This window comes from Trichosurus vulpecula, chromosome X (assembly GCF_011100635.1).
Source record: "Trichosurus vulpecula isolate mTriVul1 chromosome X, mTriVul1.pri, whole genome shotgun sequence".
NCBI classification, from domain to species: Eukaryota; Metazoa; Chordata; class Mammalia; order Diprotodontia; family Phalangeridae; genus Trichosurus; species Trichosurus vulpecula.
Window position 1 is genome coordinate 25,940,302 of NC_050582.1, and position 27,578 is coordinate 25,967,879.

The window sequence follows — 27,578 nt, forward strand, 5'->3', positions numbered from 1 at the left end:
TCATTCTCTCTCATCTGGTTTCACTTGTATGAAAATAGACAGGTAAACACTGCTTTTACTTGCCCGAAACCTGAAATTACGTAGTACTCGGAGTACTTTCCAAGACCTTTAGAAGGCAAAAGGACAGGAAGCTGTGGACAACTTCTTCAGAAGAGAAAGAGGAACTAATGCTTACAACTGGGAAAACTACTATAGTAACTGGAATTATTGGGGAACAAATCACTCCAGATGACCAAGTTTTCCAGATAATTGAGAGTTTATCTGTTTAAGTCACTTAACCTCTCTAACCCTCAGATTCTACTCTTTAAAATAAGACTAATAATTTTCATAAGACTGTCGTGGAGAAAGTGCTTTGTAGTGGGGGGTGGAGGTGGGGAATAAGTACGTAGCGTCTACTATGTGCCAGGTGTTGTGCTAAGAGCTTCACAAATATTACCTCGCTTCATCCTCACCTCCTGCAAGGTAGGTGCTACTATTATCCTCATTTTACAGCTCAAGAAATGGAGGCAAACACAAGTTAAATGACTTGTCTAGAGTCACACAGCTAGTGTCTGAGGCTTTATCTGAGCCTAGTTCTTCCTGCCTTCAGGCTCAGTGCTCTCTGTCCACTGTCATCTAGCTGCTTCTGCCTCTTTGTAATCATTAAAGTGCTATAAAATGGAAGTAATTATTAGGTGTTAAAATTAAGGAGTATTAAAAAAACTATTCTGGATGAAGCTTTTTTTCTTTTTCTCAATTATATGTAAAGATTTTTTAAAAGTTTTTTTAATATCCATTTAAAAGTTTTTTGAGTTCCAACTTCTCTCCCTCCCATCCCTCCCTACCTTGAGAAGGCCAGCAATTTGATATAGAATACACATATGCAGTCATGCAAAACTTATTTCCATACTAGCCACATTGCAAAAGAAAACACAGACCAAAAAAAACCAAGAAAAATGAAAAAAGTAAAAAAAAATGTATGCTTCAGTCTTTATTCAGACTCTGTCAGCTCTCTCTCTGGAAGCAGATAGCATTTTTTATCATGAGTTCTTCAGAACTGTCTTAGATCATTGTATTGCTGAGAACAACTAACTTATTCACAGTTGATCATCATATAGTATTGTTACTGTGTACAGTAATCTCCTGGTTCTGCTCACTTCACTTTGCAACAGTTCATGTAAGTCTTTCCAAGTTTTTCTGAAGCCATCTTGCTCATAATTTCTTATAGCCCAATATTATTACATTACATTCATATACCACAATTTATTCAACTATTTCCCAATTGATGGGTATCCCCTCATTTTCCAATTCTTTGCCACCACTGAAAGATCTGCTATAAATATTTTTTTTCACATTGAGGTCCTTTCCTTTTTTAAAAAAATCTCTTTGAGATACAGACCTAGTAGTGGTATTGCTGGATCAAAGGGTAAGTATGGTTTTATAGTCCTTTGGGCATAGTCCAAATCAGTTTACAACTCCACCAACAATGCATTAGTGTCCCTATTTTCCCACATCCCTTTCAACATTTGTCATTTTCCTTTTTCTGTCATATTAGCCAATCTGATAGGTGCAATGTGGTACTTCAGAGTTGTTTTAATGTGCATTTCTCTAATCAATAGTGATTTAGAGCATTTTTTCATATGACTATAGATAGCTTTAATTTCTTCATCTGAAAACTGCCTATTCATATCCTTTGACCATTTATCAATTTGCTAATAACTTCTATTCTTATAAATTTGACTCAGTTCTCTATATATTTGAGAAATGAGGCCTTTATCAGAGAAACTTGCTGTAAAAATTTTCCCACAGTTAAGTTTACTAACTGTGTATTTACTTCCATCCTATCTTTTCCCTGTTTATGTTTCTCTATTTCTCTTTTCACCCTGTCCCTCCTCAAAAGTGTTTTGTTTCTGACTACCACATCCCCCAATTCATCCTCCATTCTATCAGCTCCCTCCTTTCCTACTTCTCTGTAGGGTAAGAGAGCTATGACTGTATATATTATTCCCTCTTTGGGCCAATTCTGATGAGAGTAAGACTCAAGTGTTATTTGCCATCCCACCCCAACTTCCCCTCCACTATATAAGCTCTTTCATATGTCTTTTTTTTTGCAGGGGGGAAGGCAGGGCAATTGGGGTTAAGTGACTTGCCCAAGGTCACACAGCTAGTAAATGTGTCAAGTGTCTGAGGCTGGATTTGAACTCAGGTACTCCTGACTCCAGGGCCGGTGCTCTACTCACTGTGCCACCTAGCTGCCCCGATACCTCTTTTATATGAAATAATTTACCCCATTCTACCTCTCCCTTTCCCATTCTTCCAGTGCATCACTAGTTCTCACCCCATAATTTAATTTTTTTTATGTATCATCTCATTGTAGTCAACTCACACCCATGCCCTCTATGTCTATGTCTAACTGCCCTAATAGCGATAAAGTTCTTAGGAGTTCCAAGTATCATCTTCCCATGTAGGAATGTAAACAATTTGACTTTATTGAATCCCTTATGATTTCTTTTTCCTGTTTACCTTTTTATGCTTCTCTTGAGTCTTATATTTGAAAGTCAGATTTTCTATTCAGCTCTGATCTTTTCATCAAGAATGCTTGAAAGTCCTCTATTTCACTGAATATCCATTTTTCCCCCGAAGGATTATACTCAGTTTTGCTTGGTAGGATATTCTTGGTTGTAATCCTAGCTCCTTTGCCTTCTGGATATTATCCAAAACTTCTGATCCTGTAATGTAGAAGTTGATAAATCTTGTATTATCCTGACTACGGGACCATGATATTTGAATTGTTTCCTTCTGGCTGCTTGCAATATATTCTCCTTGACCTGGGAGCTCTGGAATTTGGCTGTAATAATTCTAGGAGTTTTCATTTTGGGATCTCTTTCAGGAGGTGATTGGTGGAGTCTTTCGATTTCTGTTTTACCCTCTGGTTCTAGGATATCCTTGATAATATCTTGAAAGATGATGTCTAGGCTCTTTTTTTGATCATGTCTTTCAAGTAGTCCAATAATTCCTAAATTATCTATCCTCAATCTATTTTCCAGATCAGTTGTTTTTCCAATGAGATATTTCACATTTTTTTCTATTTTTTCATTCTTTCAATTTTGTTTGATTGTTTCTTGATGTCTTATAGAGTCATTATCTTCCAATTGTCCAATTCTAATTTTTAAGGAATTATTTCCTTTTTTTCTATATATTTCTCCATTTGGCCAATCCTGCTTTTTAAGGCATTTTTCTCTTCAGTGGATTTTTGGCCTCTTTTTACCATTTGGCCTATTCTGGTTTTTAAGGTGTTATTTTCTTCAGTATTTTTATGCCTTCTTTACCAAGCTGTTGACTCTTTTTCATGATTTTTTTTATATTACTCTCATTTCTTTTCCCCATTTTCTCTACCTCTCTTATTTGATTTTTAAACTCCTTTTTGAGCTCTTCCAGGAATTCTTTTGGGGCCTGAGACCAATTCACATTTTTCTTTGAGGCTTTGGATGCAGATGTTTTGATTTTGTTGTCTTCTTCTGAGTTGTGTTTTGACCTTTCCTGTCACTATAGTAGCTTGCTATGGTCAGGTTCTTCTTCTTCTTCTTCTTTTTAGGAAAATTTTCATTTTAATGTCACATTGAATTTTAGTACATTTCAATCCAAGAGAAAAAACCAAAACATGGTCAGAAGTACAGGGTTATATATATATTACAATCTGCCTTGTTATAATACATTTGTGGCTGTGTGATAAAATATAACTTGAGGGCAGATAGAATCCAGGCTCCACTGACTAACAGTCAAAGGAAAGAAGGCATTAAATACAATTCTGAAGTAAGTATTTTTGTTTAATTTCAAAATCTCAAAATAGCATTAGATCTTGGCCTTGTTTAAAAGAAGTTTAGTTAAACGCTAAGCTAGCTAAATAACTATCTTGAAAGGTTTAAATGTAATTAATATGGAAAATACTTTCCCTCTAAACTCAATTTTACATAAAGGGAAGAGGAAAGGGGGCAAGGTAGACAATTTCTTCACAGCATATATAGCTAAATCCATCAACCACCTTAAACTAGAAATGGCCATTAAGGATCCCATTAAAAAGAATCTGGCAAATTTCAAAAAAGTTATCCACTTTATAAAAGACATCAATTAAAGGGTTATATCAAGGAAATATAGTTTTCATACACTTTAATTTTTTCTTGACCAAAAACTAGAGGCGTCACTTCTCTTCAGTGTAAGAAAGAATTTCTGAGCATTTGTTTTTAGAACTTTGAGCTCCAAATTCTTCCCCTTCTTCCCCCCCCCCACCCTCCTTGAGAGGGCAAGCAATTCAACATAGGCCATACATATATCATTATGCAAAACACTTCCATAATAGTCATGTTGTGAAAGACTATGTTTCCCTCCATCCTATCCTGTCCCCCTTTATTCAATTTTCTCCCTTGACCCTGTTGCTTTTCAAAAGTGTTTGCTTTTGATTACCTCCTCCCCAATCTTCCCTCCCTTCTATCATCCCCCCTCTCTTATACCCCTCCCCCCTACTTTCCTATGGGGTAAGGTACCCAATTGAGTGTGTATGTTATTCCCTCCTTAAGTCAAATCCGATGAGAGCAAGATTCACTCATTCCCTTTCACCTGCCCCCTCTTCTCTTCCAATAGACCTGCTTTTTCTTGCCACTTTTATGTGAGATAATTTACCCCATTCTATCTCTCCCTTTCTCCTTCTCCCAATATATTCCTCTCTCACCCCTAAATTTTTTTAAAGATATCATCCCTTCATATTCAATTCACCCTGTGCCCTCTGCCTATATATATGTATATTCCCTTCAACTACCCTAATACTGAGAAAGGTCTCATGAGTTGCAAATATCATCTTTCCATGTAGGAATGTAAACAAAACAGTTCAACTTTAGTAAGTCCCTTATGATTTCTCTTTCCTGTTTACCTTTTCATGCTTCTCTTGATTCTTGTATTTGAAAGTCAAATTTTCTATTCGGCTCTGGTCTTTTCATTGAGAAAGCTAGAAAGTCCTCTATTTTACTTAAAATCCATATTTTGCCTTGGAGTATTATACTCAGTTTTGCTGGGTAGGTGATTCTTGGTTTTAATCCTAGCTCCTTTGACCTCTGGAATATCATATTCCAAGCTCTTCAATCCCTTAATGTAGAAGCTGCTAGATTCTGTGTTATCCTGATTGTGTTTCCACAATACTCAAATTGTTTCTTTCTGGCTGCTTGCAATATTTTCTCTTTGACCTGGGAACTCTGGAATTTGGTGACAATATTCCTAGAAGTTTTCTTTTTGGGATCTTTTTTGAGAGGTTATTGATGAATTCTTTCAATTTCTATTTTACCCTCTGGTTCTAGAATATCAGGGCAGTTTTCCTTGATAATTTCTGAAAGACAATATCTAGGCTCTTTTTTTAAATCATGGCTTTCAGCTAGTCCAATAATTTTAAAATTATCTCTCCTGGATCTATTCTCCAGGTCAGTGATTTTTCCAATGAGATATTTCACATTGTCTTCCATTTTTTCATTCCTTTGGTTCTGTTTTATAATTTCTTGATTTCTCATGAAGTCATTAGCTTCCACTTGCTCCAATCTAATTTTTAAGGTGGTATTTTCTTCAGTGGTCTCTTGGACCTCCTTTTCCATTTGGTTAATTCTGCTTTTAAGGCATTCTTCTCCTCATTGGCTTTTTGGAGCTCTTTTGCCATTTGAGTTAGTCTATTTTTTAAGGTGTTATTTTCTTCAGTATTTTTTGGGTCTCCTTTAGCAAGTCATTGACTTGTTTTTCATGATTTTTTCTGCATCACTCTCATTTCTCTTCCCAATTTTTCCTCTGCTTCCCTTACTTGATTTTCCAAATCGTTTTCGAGCTCTTCCATGGCCTGAGACCAATTCATATTTTTCTTGGAGGCTTTTGATGTAGGCTCTTTGACTTTGTTGACTTTTTCTAGCTGTATGTTTTGATCTTCTTTGTCACCAAAAAGAGATTCTATAGTTTGAGTCTGAGTCCTTTTTTGCTGCCTGCTCATGTTCCCAGCAAACTACTTGACCCTTGAGCTTTTGGTCAGGGTATGAGTGCCTTCCAAGCGGAGAGTACTTTGTCCCAAGCTTTAAGGGCCTTGCGCTGCTGTTTTCAGAGGTACTTCTACTCCAGTCACCACAACCTCTGCCACACCAGCACTCTTCCTACCCCAAGAACTGCCAACCAGGACCGAGAGCCAGATCCAAAGCAAGAGAACCCTGCCTCTGCTCCAGCAAAGCAATCCCTGCACTCCCGCTCTAATCTGCCGCTTGATTCCTCCCACTGTGTGGGCCTGGGGCTGTAAGCAGCTGCCACTGGAGCTCTGGAAGCAGCTATAGGAGCTTCTTGCTGCTGCTGCCGTGGGGGCTGGGGCCCGACCATGCACTTCTGTCACCCAAATCTGGCAATTTTCCCACCGACCTGCTCCATTGTCTTTGGCATTTGTGGGTTGAGAAGTCTGGTAACTGCCACAGCTCAGTGATTCATGGCCCTAAGGACTGCTCTGCCCGACTCCCGGTCTGGTCTGTCCTGGCCCAGCCCAAGCTGGGCTGCGCTCTGCTCCCAGCACAGTGTGATAGACCCTTCCCAGCAGCCATTCAGGCCGTCTTGAGCTGGAGACTGGTTTCCCTCTGATATTTCATGGGTTCTAGAGCTCTAGAATTTGTTCAGAGCCATTTTTACAGGTGTTTGGAGGGATTTGGGGGAGAATAAGTGATTCCCTGTTTTCCAGCTGCCATCTTGGCTCTGCCCCCAAGAAAGTATTTCTTATCTAATGTGATTTGCAACCCTCTCTGAACATAAGGAAATAAAAAATTGAAAAACAAAGATTGATTAGCTAAGCCTTGTGCTCTAACCAAACTACTTAACTACAGGGATTTTCAATGGCAAAAGCCCATGCTAAAATGGGCAACTTGACACTTTTGAATACTTTTGTAATATTTTTATTTTTATACATAGACACTAAAATGATGTAGTCACGCAATGTTCATCTTAAGCATTCTGCATCTCTTTTGCAATTTTGTAACTAAGGATCTTATTCCAGTCAATCTTAGCGCATGTAATTGGCAACTGTCGACGTAAGGCTTTGAAAGTAGTGTCCAACATAGTCTGATAATTCTCACTGATGGCAGTCTGATATTCATTTTCTGCCACTTCTACAAGCTTTATAAATTCTTTTGCTGTTTGGATTTCATTAGACACAGTTAGAGATTCTTGTATGTCTTTATGGCTCACTAGTTGAACATTACCATTTTCATAATAGTGAATCTGAATTTTCAAGATACCAACCACCTGCATGGTAAAAGGAGTAATTGTAAACTTCCACTCTGATCTCCAACAACCATTCCAAAAGATTTTTGCTTGAAACCGAGAACTTTCCATGCATGCAATAATAGTTTGCTGTCCATCTATAGTTTTACCATAAACTGTGCAGACCCCATTAGGGTAATGTTCCTTTACGTAGGCTCTTATGGCAGTTTCCACTGAATGTCTCCAAGATTCAATGGCATTTTCACCTTTGTAGGACCTGGGGTCAGTAGCTTCCTTTCTTAAATGATCAAATTTGAAAGAGACCCTATTTTGGGGATCCAGAAATTTTCCATTTCCTAAATCACCATGTTCTGTTATTAATACCTGTTCTTCATAACCTTCAATTTTTACTGGAGTAAACTGGTCCAAGTTATACTGTGCAAATGCATGAGCTGCCCCTTCCCTGAGAAGATTATCATTATTAAGCAGTAACCGAACATCATTAAATACCTCATTAAATTCTCCTGGAGGGGCATGGATGATAAATTTTGCTGCTATGCACACCTTTTCCTCATCCAGCAACTGCTCCTCCAGATCCACCATCTTTCTTCTGGTGACAAGCGGCAGCGGCAGTGACCACCTGACTTCCCTCTTCCTGTATGGTCCCTGGCACCACACGCCCCTACAAGGGGCATTTCTTTTGCTCATTTTCTAGCTACTTTCTTGACTTTTAACTTTATATTAAAGTTGGGCTCTGCTTCTGAGGTGGAGCGGGCACTGTCCCAAGCTTCAGGTTTTTGTGCCACTGTTTTTAGAGCTAGTTCTGGGAGTCTGTAAGTTTCCAGTTCTTCCAAGGTGATATGATCTAAAGGGAGGTGTGGTCACTGTTCATGGCCTGTGCTCTGGTTTGTGAGTGATCACAAGCACTCTTTTCCACCCTGGAACTATGACCAGAGTCCCCACTCCTCTGTGGCTGCATGCTCTAACATACTAGTGCCCCTCCTTGCCCTGGGACTGTGACTTAGAACTGCATATGGGCAATGCAGCAATGCCCTGCACCCAGTGCCAGGAAAGGGTCTCCTATAATCTCCCTTTGACCATCTGCGGGCTGAAGCCACTGCTGCCTATTCAGTCAATGCCCTCACCCCCACCCCAACACCTGCTTCTGACTTGCTGAGGTGTAGCCTGTGCTGGACTGTACTCCACTCTCACCTCAGGAAGACAGACCTTTTACTGCTAAACTTCTAAGTTGTCTTTGGCTGGAAAATTGTTTCACCCCATCCTTTTGTTGGTTCTGCCACTCCGAAATTCATTTCATGGCATTATTTCAAAGTTGTTTGGGGAGGATTTGGGAGAGCTTATATGATTCTCTGCCTTTACTCCGCCATCTTGGCTCCACCCAACGATGAAACTTTTTCTAAAAGCATGCCCCTGACTTCTAAAACATAGAATACTGAACACAATTTAACTTTTTCCTGATGTTCAGGGTCATTGTTGAGATATTCTACAGTGATATCAAGGCCTACTTATGTATACTAGGTCCTTTGCACCTACATTAAATGCCCCTGAAATACTGGGCTTTTCAAATTCATGTTAGTGTCAGATTTGTAATATTTTTTCATCTCTTCTCTCACTGTCAGTCTATCAGATGTCACTCCTTACTCATATTAGCAGTATGAAGCACTGCAGGACCAGAATGCTGTAGTAGTCTCCCTTTCCCAATTTGTTGCTTTTAACTTGCTATGAGCTTGAAAACCAGATAACCTAGCTTCCTTCATTTATCCCACAAACATTCATTGTGCAAGAAAGTCTCTGAAACACTGTAAGGGATACAAGGATGAAAAAGATAGCAAGGTTCCTCCCCTCAGTGACCTTACAAGTCAGTGAATCTTAACTGGTTAAAATTGAATATAAAACTACAGGAGACAGGTTCTGAGTGGAGTTCTACTATATATAAAATGCATGAGCTTAAATACTTGCCATGTCTAATAGTTATTTTGGTTGTTGAATGGTCATTGATGCTCATGTCCCAGTTTTCAGCTATGTTCCCAAAAAACCGAGTTCCAGATAGGAGAGGTGTTACGATAGTAAGTTGTACCTGTGTAATGTTTTTCGGTGCACCTAAAACGTACTGTCATATTCCCTGCTTTTATTTGATAGCTAGAAAAACTGAGGTATTATTTTGTTGCATTTGTTGCTTAAGAGTAGTTGTGAATGAGTCCCCTGCTCAGCTCTTTCTCTCTAGAGGTGTGGTATTCTTCCCTGCTCTTCTGTTTCATGTATCATTTTTGTGCTATTCACTCTTATGCAAACTAGCAAGTTCTAATGAAAATGAGGGTCAATGCTGGAACAACAATACCTCCGATTTCTATAACGCTTTCTAGTTTCCAAAGCATTTTCCTCACAATAACAGTGAAATGGGTAGTGTAAGCATTATTATCCCCATTTTATAGATGAGGATACTTGGGATTATAGAGATAGAGTAATTTGTCTATGGTTATATACCTGGTAAGTAAAGTTTCAGAGCCAGGATTCCACTTGACCCTTACTAAAGTATCTACCATGCACAAGGCACCATGGTAGGCACTAGGGAGGCAAGCACAGTGCCTGAGGTGTCCATCACACGTCAGCCCTCAGAAAACTACCCCAAGCTTGAGGCATGCTGCAGGTCAGCGCCCACTCGTAACTTACAAGCCCCCACTGATCTTTAAGACATGGCTCAAAGCAAAAGGCATTTAATCGAACAGCATAGTAAAATGAAGTGAGGATTCACATATACACAGATTAATATACCTACCAGTATAGGAAGGAGGAATGCACATGTGTAGAGAATACTTAGGACCAGAAGATATGAATGATGGGACAAACACACGTGAAACATGTATGAAGAGATATTTACAGGTGACACATGTGACCTAGGTACATATAAGGAGTTCACATACAGAAGTCCGTGTGTGGCCGGGGCAGTTTATATCACTGATGCTGTAGAACTATTGATATTCTCTAGTGATGTTGTGCTCTAGTCTCTACTTCTTGCTGGGTACTATGTCTCTATTCTCTGATGAAGCATCATGTCTCTGCTAGGCATCTGCACTGATCACGTCAACTGATCTACAACGGCCATGTTTGTGGAGCTGCTCTCTGTTAACGTCTGCTGGTCTTCACTATTCATATGCTTGAGCTCAGAGGCTGGTTACTACTCTTTTAATAACACAGCCCCAGGGCACAACATAGAAACTTAGGCAACCACACTTCACCAAGCAGCAAGCAAAAGCCCTCTGGTTAAGATTAATTTTCATCTTTTGACTGACTCTATTGCTCAAAGTTCTTGGCCTATGTCAACTATTTGACTTAAGGTTAAAAATTCCTTTTAACATTTGTCAAATTCTGCCTGTCACATTGCTAGCCTATATCCCCTCAAAAATTTCAGGGACTCCACTCAACAAAACTACAAAAGAACTGGATAAACATAGGCTACTAAATACAATTTGACCCTTTTCTGATGATCAAAGTCACTGTTATTATATTCAACTACTGAACCTACTAGGTATGTTGGGGTTCCTTCCACGAGAATAACAAAAATAATACAGCCCCTTACCTCAGATAACATATTCTAATGGGGGAAAAAATTGAGTGTTTGTGTTGGAGGGTAGTGGTAATCAACTTGTACACAGATAAGCATAATATAAGGAAGAGCATAACAAATTCCCAATTTCCCTAATGGGTCAGTGCACTGAGCTCAGCTACATTCTCTCTCAGGACTCTAGGAGTAGCCCTGAGTGATTGGGGATGAATGAATTATATCTTAATGAATAGGTTCCTTATTATTTAATTGCTTGAGCTATGAAAGATAGAGTTTCTTTTGAAGTAGAAGTTGATAACGTACATGAATGACTACGCATCCCCTGCATAGCTGATAAAGTTTAAGTATAGGTTGCATAGTCATTCATGTACATTATCAACCTCTACTTCATTATGGTTAATATGAGTATGTACTCTAGAAATGCAAGTCCTCTATCTCTGCATAACAGGGTATGCACAGAACTGCCCTGTCTGCTTCCTGTGCTAGCTCAGGGCTTAGGCATTTTGAGCATGATAAAGCTCCTAGATGCTTTCAGTGGCCCTGTATGACTCATTCTAAAGGACTGGGGGCTTTGGGGCTGATGGAGCAATCCTCTTGCTAAGCCCTGGGTTAAGAAGAGCTTTTAATTGTTCTTCTCTTCCCAGCTACAGGTCATGTCAGATCTACTGGAGTTTATCTCTGAAAGGGTTGGGAGGAAAGGCAGAGAAATGACTATTGCTCCCACATGGCAGCTAGAGTAGACATACAGCTAGATGACCTGAGTCTGGGCCTTGGATCCCTGGCTACTTTTTCTGTGTTTCCTTTCCTGAGTACAGGCAACTGAACATTGTCCAATCTTGAAGGCAACCCTGAGAAATCAAGAGGTTGGAGATCCTGGATCCTCAGTTGGTGCTGGCTTCCCTTTGGGGAAGCTCCTGGCAACTATTCAAGAGCTCTTGGAGAAGATGACAACTGGCCAGCAGGTGAGCCCAAATCCTGGCTTCACTTGAACTAAATACATGGATTTCAATTTATGGAGATAGTAGTGACACAAGGTGAAATGTAAAACCCCTGTTCAGAAGTCTCACAAACTGCTTTATGTTCTGATGTTTAAGTCTCAACCTCCTAGGACAAAAGTGGGGAACCTGAGGCCTCCAGGCCACATGCGGCCCTTTAGGTCCTCAAGTTTGGTCCTTTGACTGAATACAAACTTTACGGAACAAATCCCCTTAAGAAAAGGTTTTGTTCTGTAAAACTTGGACTCAGTCAAAGAAGGCTACACCCAAGGACCTAGAAGGCCACATGTGGCCTTAAGGCCACAGGTTCCCCACCCCTGTCCTAGGAGAATATAACAACAGTTATATTATTGTATCCTCTTTTAAGTCTTTTCATAAATATGTGCTTCTAGGTCTTACGTGTGTTAAACATTTCTTTAATGTGTAGGAAATAAATAGCTGTCCCATTCCTGATTAATATTATACAGTTAATATCTTTCAACAATTCCCTTTGGGGGTACCCTAGACTTGAACTAAAACTAAATTTTAAGTTAATCTTCTCGGGGTGGGGGGTTGGGAAAAGGGTATAATGAGCCAAAGAATGTGAGAAAAGGAGTTTGACCTCTTTTCTAGGTGACCAGTTATTGAGCCTGGTCTGGACCATGTCCAGAGCTGAGAAGGGCTCCTTTTTGGAGAGGGAGAAAGAGTACAATGCCCCAGCCCCTTGGACCCAACTGTGTTTTATAACTGTTAGATCTACCTCTCCCTCCAATTTGTTATAGGTAGGTTTTGTTGTTCAGTCATTTTTCAGTTGTATCTGACTCTTCATGACCCCATTTAGGTTTTTCTTGGCAGAAATACTGGAGTGGTTTGCCATGTCCTTCTCCAGTTCATTTTACAGATGAGGAAACTGAGGCAAACAGGGTTAAGTCACTTGCCCAGGGTCACAAGGCTAGTAAGTATCTAAGGTCTGATTTGAACTCAGGAAGATGTCTTCCTGGCTCCAGGCCCAGTACTCTATCCACTGCAGCGCCACCTAGCTGCTATTATTGTAGCTATTCTTGCATGAATTGAAAAATTGTCCTGTGCATTGTAAGCCAAAACATCTGAAATCTGCGTTTGGACATGTGAGTCAGGATTGACTTCAATACTCAGAATTGCTTCATTAGGCAGGTTATTTTTATAGTCCCAAAAAGAACAGAATGTAAAGGAAGGAAAGCTCTTTAATGATCCATCACTGTTGCTATAATATCTGAAGCTCACACAGAGCAGTAAATCCTGAGCTCCCCCTGCTACTAATGTAATTAACCAGACAATACAAATTTCATTTCTACTGTCTGACTATCTGTTCTAGAACATTTGTTATAGTACGCTTTCTGTTTCTAGAATGCATTTTAGTGGAGAATGACAACTTATTCTTTCATTCATAAAGCAAACATTTAAGACTATGTGTAAGGCACTGTACATACAGGACTTAGAGTTTGAAAGGACCTTAGATCATCTAGTCCAACCCTTCATTTCACCTTTGAGGAACCTGAGGCCCAGAGAGGAGAAAAGATTATATTACACTGCCTCTACAAAGATATACTCAACCATGCTGTGAAGGATCTTATAATTTGGGAGGGGGTGGACAGAAGCAGACAAATAATTATGATGACCTCTGTGGAAAGAAAATAAGGCATTCTAGGGTCATAGCTGGAAGGGACATTAGAAGCTAGCAAGTCCGATTTCTTCATTTGAGATGACGAAACTGAGGCTTAAAGATGTTAAGTGGCTTGGAGAAGTCTCCCTTATGGGTCAAGAGCTCAAGCTCTGGGAATTTAGGAGTATAGAAATCCAAGCTAGGTGTCACAGCTAGCCCAGCATCAATGCCTCGAGGAGGCTTGCTTCAGTGGCTTTGGATATGAATTTGGTGGGGACCGATGTTTTACGTAGGAACTCAATTAAATGATGAGCCTAATCCATCCTCCCTATCTCCCCAACCAAGGTGCTATAGGAGAAATTGTGCTTCCAAAGTGTTGGGAGAAATATTGCTATGTTTGTTCTTCTGTGAAGTAAAATAGCTCTTTGTAAATGAGCTTTTACATCTTAAAAAAATGTTAAGTAGTTAAATGGAAATGGGGTACTAGTCACCGGGTCCCTAAAATGGGAGAGACACAGTTGGTAGGGGCTGGCTAAGCCAATGGCAGAGAAGACAGATACCCCAAACTCCTCAGGGTACCCTGGAACTTTAAAAGGCCTGGCAGTGAGGAGTGAGACCAGAGTCAACCATGTTACACTTATTCCTAAAATGAAAACTTCTTTTAGGTATTGAGGGTGCTGTTTAAGCTAAATAAACTAAGCAGATGCTTAGTGGGTGTTGATTTATAAAGAAAGTACAGCACAGCCTCTTGGAGAAAATGGGGCCGTGAATCCTTAAAAGACTGAGTTCATCTAAGGAAAAGATAAAGCATCTAAGGGAATAGAAGCTTTTAAAAAATGTTTTTCCTACTGAGGACACTGACCCCCGCTGGAGATAAAAATGAATCAGAGGTGGCATACGAGTAAAAAGCAAATTAATTTGGTTTTTATTAGAGTAACATAAAACATTCAGCCCACATGCTTTTACAATTAATGACAGCGGACATAAACCTTTATTCAATCAATCAGTCCTTAATAAATATAAACATACTGAGAAATGTCAAAGTTTTTTCCTTGGGGCTAGTTAAGAGGAAAAAAAGAGAGGACATAAGAGGGAAAGAGGAAGAGGGGGAGAAACAAATTGAGCAAAAGAGAGGAAGAGAAAGAGAGGCATAGAAAGTAAGGAAATGAAAATCAAATGAAAATGAAAGTGAAAAAGTTTTACTAAATTGTTTTTGTTCCCGTCCTGTTGTTCACCTCGGCATCCTAATAAGTTAGCAGCTGTTATCTCTACAGGGCCACTAGGTGGCACAGTGGATAGGGTGCTGGGCCTGGAATCAGAAGACTCATCTTCATGAGTTTGAATCCAGCCTCAGACACTTACTAGCCTTGTGACCCTGGGCAAGTCACTTAACCCTGTCTGCCTCAGTTCCTCATCTGTAAAATGAACTGAAGAAGGAAATAGCAAAACACTTTAGTACCTTTGCCAAGAAAACCCCAAATGGGGTCATGAAAAGTCAGGCATGACTCAACAACAACAAATTATGTCTCCCCTTTGACATACCACCTTAGTTTACATGGTCCATATATGTGGAACTGCTACTCTTCTTAAAATCTTCATATGGTATAATGGAACCAGAGGACTATTTACTCTCTATGCCACCTTGGGCAAATCTATACATAAAACCCTAATCTTACCTTTGAATGTCAGCCCTCCATCGTTTAACTCCTTGCTAAGCATCTTCACCTGGATGTCCTTCTGGTACCTCAAACTCAATATGTGCAAAACTGAATGGATTACCTTTCCCTCTAAATCCACCCCTTTGGAAATGGGAAAAATTGGGACACTAATGTACTCTTGGTGGAATTGTGAACTGATCCAACAATTCTGGAAAGTAATTTGGAATTATGCCTAAAAGGCTATAAAACTATGCATGCCCTTTGACCCAGCAATACTGTTACTAGAGCTCTATCCCAAAGAGATAAAAAGGAAAAGGACCTCCATGTACAAAAATATTTATAGCTACTCTTTTTGTGGTGGTAAAGAACTGGAAATTGAGAGGATGCCTATCAATTGGGGAAGTGAGCAGAAGCAGGAGAACATTATATACAGTAACAGCAATATTGTACGATGATCAGCTGTAAATGGCTTAGCTATTCTCAGCAAAACAAAGATCCAAGACAATTCCAAAGGACTTATAATGACAAATACGATCCACCTCCAGAGAAAGAACTGGAGGAGTCTGAATGCAGATTGAAGCATATAATTTTTTTGCTTTATTTTTTGTGTTATTTTTTGGTCTGTGTTTTCTTTCACAACATGACTAATATGGAAATATGTTTTCTATGACCGCACATATAAAACCTCTATCAAATTGCTTGCCTTTTCCATGAGAGGGGAGAGAAGGGAAGAAGAGAATTTGGAGCTCAAATTTTTAAAAATGAAAGTTAAAAAATGTTTTTACATGTAATTAGAAAAAATAAAATATTTAAAAACAACAAAATATTTTAAAAAATCTACCTTGGGGGCAGCTAGGTGGCGCAGTGAGTAGAGCACCGGCCCTGGAGTCAGGAGGACCTGAGCTCAAATCTGGCCTCAGACACTTGACACATGTACTAGCTGTGTGACCTTGGGCAAGTCACTTAACCCCAATTGCCCTGCCAAAAAGCAAAAAAAAAAAATCTACCCCTTCTCCAAACTCTTCTGTTTCTCTTGATGGCATCACTACATTCTCAATTACCTAAGTTCAAAACCTAAGTATCATCTTTGACTCTTCCCTCTCCTTCACTCCCTGCCACTCTCATGCCTGCAAACATTTGCTATGTCCTGTCAATTATACTTCTATAACATTTCTCACATCTTTCCTCTCTCTACTCACATAGCTCCAACCATTTCAGGCCCTCATCATCTCTTGCCTGGATTATTGTAATTTCGTCTTTACTGGTCTTCCTGTTCCCAGTCTCTTCCATCTCCAAAACACCCTTTAAACAACTGTCAGAATAACCCTCCTAATGTTCACACAGCGGATCATATTATTTCTCTGTTCAAAAAACAAGCAGTAACTTTGCCTCTAAGATTACAAAACTCCTCAGTCTGGCATTATAAGTCTGCAATAACTTACCTACTGTAGCAGCAGAGTGCAAAGTCCAGGTTTCTTGATCATCTGTATCTGTAATAGGAGGGCAGAGTTTATAATCTCAAAGAGGATCATAAACATGTCTGAAAGGTTCGGAACCGCCGGATATAAGAAACTCTCAAAGTAGAAGGTAGAAGAATCAAAACATATATTTAGGCTCCACAGTAACCAACCCATGAACCAGCAACCCCATTTTGATATATTGATCAAAAGCTTCCAGGCCCAATAAGTACGCCTTGAAAGAGTAACCAGGAGGCTACAGAGAAGCATGATTGCGTAAAGCAAAATCATGCTTCCCCCTCTATGGTAAAAAGATTACCCACTGGCCTGAAGTCTTTGTTCAGCTTCCTCCTGTAGGTCAGCTCTGCTACTGGCAGCTCCTGCTTCAGCTGTGGCTGTGGCTGTGGCAGCCTCTGGCTCCAACGGGAGCTGCTTTTAACCATCCAGCTTCTGCGGGGGTGTAAGGTACGCCGGGGAAAGCACAGGTTCTTTCAATCTGCTTAAGCAAGGTGAAGGGGTTGACCGGGAAAGCACAGGTTCTTTCCATCAGCTTAAGCAAGGGAAGCAAGGTGAAGGGGCCGACAAGCTTACTCCAGTCCAAGATACAAACAGCATTCAGTTCAGGGGAAAAAGCCAAACTAGTCAAGGGCACTTGTTGACTAAGTGCTAAGGAGCCCATTTTTGGTTGCCAATACAGTATCTTGAGTGCTTTGCACCCAGCAGTTCGTCCCAGCACCCAGGTCATATGTGTGCCCCTCTTCTATCATGAAAGTTGCTCTGCTCAAGAAGTTTCCATGTTCTCATGCAATTTTACTGGGTCCTGGTCCCTTGAGTTGACTTCTTGTTTGCAGGGAACTTTTCTGCTTTCAGAGGACAGAGAGATGCCATTCCTTCCTGCTCCCTCTGTCTATCTCCTGACCTGGCCTGCCTGCAGGGAAAGGAAAGAAATGTTGTTTCATGGGCTTCCTACAGTCACCTCACTTGAGCTGCCTATTAGCCTCAGAAGATACCACCCTGAGGCCGAACCCCAAATGAGTTGTTATGGTTGTTAAAAGCTCTCCTGATCTCTTTCATCAATGATTAACCAACTCCAGTCCAATCATACTCTCCTTGTTCCAGTGATCTTGAAGCCCTGGTTGTCATTATATAAGCCCCGTTCTCCATCTTCCATTGGCTTTCCCTTATTCCCATCTCTCTCAATCTACACCTCCCTCTCCATATCGGCCCTTTCCATTGTGCTCTCTGAAATGTGTGCGCTGGAGGAGCAAGGAAACTTGCTTTCATTTTACATCTTTTGCTTTCCCACTCCTTGCATCTTCTGGCTCTCATTGAGACCTGGCTCCTTCCAGATGACATAGCCTAGCTGGCCATGCTTTCCAGCACGGGCTGCATTTGTACTCATTCACTGGACTCACTGGTTGATGTTGGGGAGTCAGTATCCTCTTTGTTCTCTATTGCCACTTCCAAGCAGTCCCTCTCCCTCTACCACTCAGTAACTTTTCCTCTTTTGAGGCTCACCCAGTGCACAGCTACCACCCAATCAAAACTCTGGACTTCCCTTCTTAATGATGTCAGTGCCTAGTTCACAAATCTTTGCCTTCTCTCCAATTCCTGGCCTCATTCCAGGGGACTCTCAAACACCTTTACCTCCCGTTTCCCCAACTTGCACATTTCCTATGGCCTACTCCTCCACTCCACCTCAGCTCTGTGCAGAATTAGATGGTCATGCTTGATCTTGCCACCACCCACAAGTGCTTTACTTCCATGTTAATGGACTCTGAAATTTCCTCATCTAATCACAAACCTGTCATTCCAACTCTCTCTCTGCCTTGCAGTCTCAAACTCTTTTGTTTGTCCTCATTGTAACCACCAATACCTCGACCCCTTCATTCTTTCCCAGATCATCACCCTGCATTGGTTACACCCTCCTCCCTTCCTGTGGTGAAGCAGTTCGACTCTACACTGTCCTCTTCTCCTGAATAACCCCCTTATCCTATCTTGCCTTACCAAGCCTCAGCCCTGGATTATTTCCACTATCCACTGCCTTCACTTCTACTTACCTACTGCTAAACTAAACTGGAGAAAATCATGAAACTGTGCTGACCGAATCTACTACAAACTTATGTTGTGTAGTCTCTTACTGGGCCTTTACTTCAGCAAGACAATACTTTTACACCTCCTTAATTGATTCAGTAACCCACTCACCACAGTGGCTTTTTCAAACCTTTTTATCTCTCTGCAAACTTCCCCAAACTACCATAGTGGGGCTGCTTCTCCACTGCTTACAAACATGCCTAGGTCTCCCTCATCCTTAAAAAGCCCCATTTGACTCATCTAGCCAAGCTAGCTATCATCCCGTGTCTCTCCTCCCTTTTTTGGTTGAACTCTTCCAGAAGGACATCTATAATAATCCACTTCCTTTCCTCTCACCTCCTTAACTCTCTACCGTCTGCCTTCTGACCTCACCATTAAATTGAAATTGTTCTCTCCACAGTTACTAGTGATCTATTAATTGTCAAATCTAATGGCTTTTCCTCAGTCCTCATCCTCCTTGACCTCTCTGCAGCTTTTGGCACTGCTAACTCTCTTCTCTCTAGGTTCTCATGACGCTGTCCTCTCCTACCTATCAGACCATTCCTTCTCAGTCTCCTCTGCTGGATCTCCATCTGGGTCATGCCTGCTAACCCTGGAGGTCCCACAGGGCTCTGTTCTGGGCCCTCTTTTCTTCTCCCTCTATAGTATTTCACTTGACGATTGAAGCAGCATTCAGGGATGTAATGATCATCTTTATGCTGACGCTTCTCCAATTTACTTATCCAGCCCTCACCTCTATTGACTTCCAGTCTTACATCTATAACTGCCTATTTGACATCTTGAGCTGGATATAGACATCTTAATTAAATTCAAAATGTCCAAAACTAAACTTATTCTTCATTACTGTTGAGGGTATCTCCATCCTTCCAGTCAGCCAGACTCGAAATACAGATGGCATCCTCAACTCCTTATTATCTTTCACCCTGCCTCCATCCAATCTGTTGCCAAGGCCTGTCAATTTTTTCTTTCATAATGTCTTTCACATATGCTCCCTTTTTTCGTCGGGTCCTGCCACCACTGCGGTGCAGACCCTTGGATCATCTCGTGCCTGAACTATTAGAATAGCCTGATGGTTGGTCTCCCTGCTTCAAGTCTCTTCCCACTCCAATCTATCCTCTACTCAGCTACCAAAGTGATCTTCCTAAAATGCAAGTCTGAACATGTCAATCCCTCCAGTGACTCCCTATCATCTTTAGGATCAAATATAAAATCCTGTTTGTCATTTAATGTCCTTCATAACATGGCTCCTACTACCTTTCCAGTCTTATACCTTATGCCCTCTCATGTACTATTCAATCTAATAACATCGGCCTCCTTGCTATTCCTTCCCTCAGTTGATTATTTCTAATTTATCCTGTATATAGCTTATTTGCACATAGCACCATGTCTGGCTTAATGTCTATTGACTGACTAGCTGACAAGAAGGCAAGATCTCCAAATTCTTGAATTTGGGGTTCCCTATGAGGCAACTTTTGAGACTAGCACAACTCAGGAATCCTCCTCCCAATTAGAAAGCTGGTGTAACATGTATGCCCTTACCCCATTCTCTAAGGTCAGGTTTCTTATGTCTTGCCCTCAGGGTTCTCAGGTATTCTGATGAGTTTGTGTGGAATCTTTTTTCTTTGCTATCAGTTTAAGCCTCCATTGGCTATATTCACCTCATTTTAGGGGCCCAGTAATTAGTATTCAAGTTCCATTTAACATCAGTTTGACTTTACAAAGGGATATTAACTTGAGAACTATAGGGAAAACAAGCGTATAAACACCTCCCCCCAACACCATGGGGCGTAATATTCCCTATATCACCTCAGTATCTGGGGAAGGATTAGGTCTTCATAACATTGCTCCTACCAAGTTCTTATTCAAAGGTGACATTGCTGCTGGCCTCTGTGCTCTTTGAGGCCTTGATGCTGGGTGGGCTATAACACCCAGCCTGTGGCTCAGGCCCTTGGCTGTTGAAACTTCCCTTCCCTTTCCCTTTTCCTTTTTTGGGAGCATATGTAAAGTAGCATATTCTATGTTTATTTAAGAAATCTTTGATTTTTAAGACAAAGACATTGAAAAGGTTCAAAAGTATCCCTTTATATTCACAACTTCCTAGAGATTTCTGTGTAAGTGGTGCCAAGGGCCCAGGACCCAAAAGACCATGGAAATCCTGAGGCAGCATGTAGAGGAAAAGAATTGTTGGCTAGATGGCAAGTTCCATGTCCCCAGGACATAGGGGAGGCCTGTGACAAAGCAGGGACCAGGAAAACTCCTCCAAGCTCCTCCAAGAATGCTGAGGCAATGAGAGACAGTCAGAGTTGACTTCGGCCCTTCTGAAGACACTAATAGATAAGGTTGTACAACTAGTCAATCAGTCAACTAGCTTTTGTTAAGTGTCTACTATGTGGCAGGCACTGGACTAAGTGCTGGGGATACAAAGAAAGGCAAGGCATGCTCTTAAGGTCTGCTCTTAAGGAGCTTACAGTCTAATGGGGGAGACAATGTACAAACAGTTCTGTACAAAGAAGATGTATACAGGATAAATTGGAGATAATCAACAGGGGGAAGGCAACCAGTGGAAACAGGCCCCTCCCAACCATGTGGTAGGCCAACCAGAACCAGTCACAAGACTATCCATACATGCTCTAGTCATCAACTTTCTCCCTAGTGTTCTCCACATAGAGATACCATCTTACAAAGCTGACGGAATCTGTTCATGCACCAGACTCCCATTATACTGGTATTCAGAATGACATTTTCCAGGAACTCTCTTCTCAGGCCACATGGGCAAGCATGTCTGCCTGTGTCATGTGCCTCATCCACAAGGCAGCCATTAACAGAGCTCTTGAGGTGTGAGACCTCCCTGCCACCCAAAACTATTGCTTGGTCAGGATATCTCCCAAAAAATGCAGAAGGGAAGAGGCGACAATAGGAAAGTGATCTATCAATTTTATTGAATAGGCCAAGACAAAGAGGCTCCTTCCACAAGAGTCCATCCTCCCAAGAGTCTGAGCCAACCAATTCATCTTGGGGATAGTTTCTATCACCGAGACTTAATTAGAAGATGTCTTTAGTCCTCTCAACAACATGCATAACTATGAGAAGAAATTCTCAAGTCCCAAATATACCCTCTAAGCCCATCATGTTGAATTCTTTAAGGAAAATTTCTTGATCACCAATGCGTGAAGGCACATGGCACTGCACACATGTACACACACCCACACCCACACATACACACAGAGGCATTTTCAACAAAATATTTCTTTTCATGAAGGACTATAAAAGACATTTGTGAAACCAGTGGGAATTTTAAGTAGAGCTATCGAACAGTTCAGTATTGAAGGGCATTAAATTTCTGGCAATAAGTGAAGTTTACATAGTGTTTTTAAGTTTGCAAAGTGCATTATATACATGATCTCATTTGATCTAATTCTGCTTTGCTGACTTTTTGGCTACAACAGAATGCTAGATTGGTATTCCTGGCACAACCATTGTCATCAACAATTTTATGCATGAGAAAATTGAAGCTTAAAGAAGTTAAGTGAATTGTTCAAGGCCATACAGCCAATATATACTAGAGGTAGGATTTGAACTGAGGGTTTCATAGCAAGAGCTCCAGCACGGGCTTATTATATCAAAGAGCCTGAGGAGGCAGTGTGGTAGAGGGAAAAGTGTACTGACTCTGGAGTCACAGAAACTGAGTTCTAATTATGTCTCTGTGATGTGGGGCAAGTCAATTAAGTTCCATGGGCCTCTGTAAAAATAAAATGACCTTTGAGGTCCCTTCAAACACTAAGTCTGATTAAGTGGTGCCTTCACGAAATAGATATATTTTCTAAACTAAAACACTTTAGTGGTGGCAATATAATCTTTTCCTTTCAAGTGATTTTACTTGGCCAGAAACTTCGTCATGTAAAATAGTTACTGTATTTATTTCTGGGCTAGGAAGCCAGCTGGCTCATCATATAATGTCTAATGTAGTTTTTCTCTGGATATCAACTACTGCCGGTTTGGTTACCTCAGCTCTGTAGATTTTTTGCTACAATGAAATAATAGTTTGTGATATTCTTGGCACAGCCATTGTCATCTTCAAACTTAGTGGCCTGAAGTGTTATTGACAACCATAAAATTGACGGATGTGGTAGATCCTTCATGTGAAGCTATATGATAGGGAATGGGGCTGCCGAGGGCCAGTTTTTAGCCAATTCATTTCCTGTTGAGGCTGAAGAACATCCCACTTTAGCTATGGTCCTACTAATCCCAACTTAGAACATTAAATCACAAATATACCTGAGAGTCAGGTTCACAATAGGTTTCAGTATACTATATGTGTTGACCACCTTGGCAAGTCACTTTTAGAGCCTATTCTCAGCTATAAAATGAGCTTCATAATACTTTTACTTCACATAATTGTTCTGAGGAATGAACTTTTAAACTTTTAAGTACCATGCCTATGTAATTTTTTTTTTAATACTTCAATGGTCCATTGGTATGGTACCAACACAGATTGCAGTACACTGATAATTTAGTATACAGGTTTCATGACAAAAGAATTCATACCCCATGACTGGAGTCTCTCTCTGATGAAACTAGGCCTGCCCTAAGATGGGCCATACAGGAGCCCTTCTTTGGCCTGTCATTGAACACTTTCCTGCTTGTTTTGATGGGCCACAGCCAGGCTCAGCTGACTTAGTCTGTGAGAAGTCAAGGCCATTTCCATGCCACAATGTGGGATGATGCGGGTTGAGGGGGAAGGATACTGGTTAAAAAATTTTTCTTGTCATTTTAAACATTATATTGTCAGTTACCCTCATGCTTTTAATATTGGTTTTGAATGTCATTAGAATAGGCTGAAGATTTTTTTTTTTTTTACATTTTCCCAGTGAGGACTTGAGAAGTCAATGTATATCATGATTCATTAATGTATGAACTGTCAAAATGAGCTGAGTACTTTGGGTAGGGCAAATGGGAGCCCCGGACATAACCAAGGGGCATTCTCACAATAAGTGGTATTTGGAGAAATTTAACACCCCAATGTCGGTAGGAGGCTAAGAAAATATTCCCGCCAGGGAGCCATCGGCAGAAAGGCAGAAAGCAGAAGTCCCTGGTCGGAATAAGTTCTTTAGCACTGGGGTGACTGAGGCTTTGCCGTACAGGCCGTGGAATTTGTGGGCCAACTCTTTCCTGCACTGGGGGAAGGGAGAGGCATGGTGTGCTTAGTTAGGACGTGCCCTTTTCTAACTAGCTTTTTCCGGGAGCATGGGTTAGAGCTCGAGACCTCCGTGGGCTCGAGGGGCTGGTCTCAATTCAAGATGGCGCGGAAGGCCGTCACATGAAGGGCGTGAGGTCTCCGTTGGGCCGCACGTCCTCCCCAGACGGCAAATCTCGCGAGACTGAGGCGGATTGGCCCAACGGCCGTGGGGTGGGGCCGTGCGTAAGCAGGGCGTTGTGCCGTCACTTTGTGTTTGCTGGGAGTCGTTTCCGGCGGTTCCCTGGTAACAATGGAGAAGGAAATGGCTGCCTGAGCGACGTGCAGGGCAGCGGCCAGCCTCTACCACAGAGTCTCCCCAACTGGACTCAGACGACGGTGGCAGGAGGCGAGAACAGTCACCACAGGCCCTGCAGGGGAGTCGCGATCCAGCAGCGACCCCTAGTAAGTGGTGGTGGGCGGGCGGGAGCCCGGGGACACCCCGGGCGGGAGTTGGGGAGCCCGCGGAGGAGCCGCCCCGACCGTTTCTGCCTCCCTCCGCCTTCTCCTCCTCTGTATCCTCTCAAAATGGCCCGGGTACCTGATCGTCGGCCCGGAGCCCAGGGCCCGGCCGCCGCTCAGCGCGGGGAGAGGAGAGGAGAACAGAGAAGAGAGGATGGCAGGGCAGGGGAGGGCAGGGGGCGGGTTTCTCGGCCAAGTCCCTCGGCCGATGCCATTTTAGGTTGGCGATGGCGGTTGAAGCCCGGGGACCTTGGCCTTGGCCGCGCTTCGCCTGGCTCCCCAGCCCCTGGAGATTTCCCCCTCCCTTCCCCCTCTTCCCCCTCTCCCTCCCCCTCCACCCCCCGCCCAATTCCCAAGCTTAGGAGACTCGAAATGCCAGCCTCTCATCACAGGGGCAAGGGGACTTTTCTCGGGGTGGGGGTGTTTCCCCCAATTAGGGGGGCGGGCTCCATCCCCCTGAGGTTGGGGAAGTGGGAATCGAAACCAGGCCGTCAGGTATCCGAAGGCCTTGAGATGTCAACGGCTATAGTTTTGTGCCATTCTCTAGGGCCCGTTTTGCGCCGCGCTCCCTCCCTCCTCCCTCCCCACTCCCCTCCCCTCCCCCCCCCCCCGGCCGCCCGCCCGCCCGCCCGCGAGGATCTCTTCTTAGGGGCAGATAGAGTCTGCTGTTTTACCCCCACTTCAAAGCGAAAGGTGGGGCTTTAGGATAGGGGGTAGGAGTTGGATTAAGTCACTTTTAGCTTTTCATTTCTTAAAAAATAAGTACCGAGGGTTTAAATACTGAGGGTTTACGCAGGCCTCGTTGCTAGCCAGCTGCGTTCACCATCACGTCACAATCACCGTTTATTGGTGGGCCTGCCGGTTGGTTACTAGAACCACTCTCCCGTTTTCCCTTCTGCTGATTAATTTCAAGATGGAGGCTACATTTCTGCTCTAGACCATTTTTCCGTGATTACTCCACAGGTTAGTCCTTGGACCTGAGGCCTGGCAATCCCTTTCTTGTTAGAGGCACCTGTTAGCTGTACGGTATCATACCCGGCATTAGTTTTGTGCTAGTGACCAAAAATTTGTATGCTTGTAGAATTTGAGCTGATGAAATGCGTGTGAGTTACGAGATTTGTACTAAGGGGAAAAAAATTATTTGTTCAATTGCTGGTCACTGTAACCCTTCGAAGGACCACAGTGATCAGACAAGGTATCTGCTCAGAACAAGCCAAGGGAACACTCCCTGTTCAGGCTGACTCACGAGCAGTTTCAGACTTGAAGATAGGAAAGCACAGTTTTAACAGAATTTCAGCCATATTGAGCACGAGTAAGATAAGCTTTGTAAAATTGTAGCAGTATGCTCCTAAGATTGCCTAGGTTTGGGAGTGAAAATTTAGAACAGGCACTTGAGCTTTTAAAAAGGACTACTGTATTTGGGAAATGTCTGTCGTCCTTTGGCTTCAGTTATGCTGCTTGACGACTTAATCCTTCTATTCCCACTATGGGACAAAACCTTTAGATCCTCCTCTAAGCTAATGTTTTGTGGCAAACCTTTTTTCCATACATTTCAAGTTAAGCCCCTGAAAGGTAACTGTCAGATTCTGAAAACGTTGACTGGTAGGATTGGGCATTTTTATTCAGTATTTTAGTAGCTTCTCAAACTCTCTAATGATCTTTTTGAATACTAATTAGTGGGCTTTTGTTCTTAACTATTTTGCCGTTAAAGCTGATGGTGTGGTTCAAATGTTTGAGTTCTGTGTATGGCAAAGAAATTCATACTCTATAGAAAGAATGAAGAATGATTAATTTTTTCCTCTAACTCAAGGAAAGTAGTCTTGTAATTATTGTATTTAAATTATGTATTTTAAGATGTAGGTAATTTGCTATGAAGTCTTTTTGGTGTAGAATGAGGTTTTAAAACCTTAGTAGAATTTCTTTTTAAAAGTCTTATGTGTATCTTAAATGGAACTTCCACTCTTGGATATTCCTGGGTTTAATTAAAAAAAATCTTAGAATTTGGGAGCTGGAAGGGGTCTTATCAGAATGTTTTAATCATTCAAAACAAGATAAACTTTCTTCCACTAAAAAAGATAAAATACACACAATGACTTGCCAATTGTTGGGTATTAATGATAAAAAAAAAAACTACAGAATTGTTCATTTGTCACTGAATTCAAGGACTAGTGTCCAAATATAGTGATAAGGACTGAACCAGTGATTTCATTGGCATAGGGAACTCCCAGGAGAGGATACTCCCTCTGCCAGTGCAGGTTGGCACCTTCTCCAAAGACCTAGAGTCTTAGTTGCCTTAGAAAGTTTGAATATAAACTTTGCTAATTATAAAATAACATAGATGATTTATTAATACTGGTAACAACTGAAATTCTTTTGGGAGCAAAGCAGCCAAGTACTATTGGAATGTTGACTTTTTTTCATTCCATTGATTGGCAGAATTTGATTCTCAGAATCCCTTCTGGAAATTGGAAGTCTCATCTTACCTTGGTTACATTATTATGGATTAAATAAACATATATTTTAAAATATAAAGGCAATTTGGTTTAGTGAATAGACTGCTAGGCTTGAAGCCAGGAAGACCTGGGATTAAATCATACTTCTAACATGTTAGCTGTATGATTCTAGACAAGTCACTTGACTGTTTGCCTTAGTTAACTCCTTAGGACTTATATACCAAGTCTTAAACAGTTCAGATCTGAATCTGTTGGGAGTTCCTATAATGGCAGTTCGCACATGAAAAATCACAGAGCTTTCCAGGGTAGTCACAGTAAAATTCTATAGGTTGTTTAATTTAGGAATTCTTATTAACTGAAATCAAAATTGCTCCTGTCAGTCATTAGTTATTTGGTTCAAATATCCCAGGTTGCTGATTTACTCTGACTTCAAATTTTACAATAGTATTACATAGTACCCATATATTTCCTATTCCACTAATTTCAGAGCAAAAACATACTTAGAGTCATAGATTTCTATAATTGGAAGAGACTTTAATGAGCATCTTAGTCCAACTTCCTACACAATGGAAGAATACCCTCTGTGACATCACTGGCAGGTGATCATTCAGCTTCTGTTTCAGCACTTTTTGATAGCTGTAATTGTTATAAAGTTCTTCCTTATAGTAGTTGGTGATCATCTGTCAGTGATGTCATAAAGGGAAGTAAGGCTTAGTAGATTGGAAGTTTCTAGTGTTTTTGGAACAGTTCTGTCCTTGGATTCTCTTGCTTTCAACCTGAGCATTC

General features: G+C 41.4%; 2 protein-coding genes across 3 annotated transcripts in view; one reads left to right on the top strand and one right to left on the bottom strand.

Annotated features, from left to right (window-relative positions):
• Positions 1–6,978: 6,978 nt before the first annotated feature.
• Positions 6,979–7,839, bottom strand: LOC118832809 (F-actin-capping protein subunit alpha-2-like). Its single transcript, XM_036740168.1, has one exon. It carries the CDS (start codon positions 7,837–7,839, stop codon positions 6,979–6,981), a length of 861 nt encoding a protein of 286 aa, XP_036596063.1.
• Positions 7,840–24,115: 16,276 nt separating this feature from the next.
• RLIM (ring finger protein, LIM domain interacting) overlaps positions 24,116–27,578 on the top strand; it is a 32,755-nt gene continuing 29,292 nt past the window's right edge. Inside the window, exon 1 of one of the 2 annotated variants that reach the window (XM_036739947.1) lies at positions 24,116–24,282. The gene's annotated coding sequence lies outside the window, so the exon portion shown is untranslated. The remainder of the gene's footprint in view (positions 24,283–27,578) is intronic. The other variant, XM_036739949.1, reaches the window with a different exon arrangement.

Excerpts from the sequence above, each read along its gene's own strand:
- LOC118832809 (XM_036740168.1), bottom strand. The coding sequence starts at position 7,839 with ATGGTGGATCTGGAGGAGCAGTTGCTGGATGAGGAAAAGGTGTGCATA.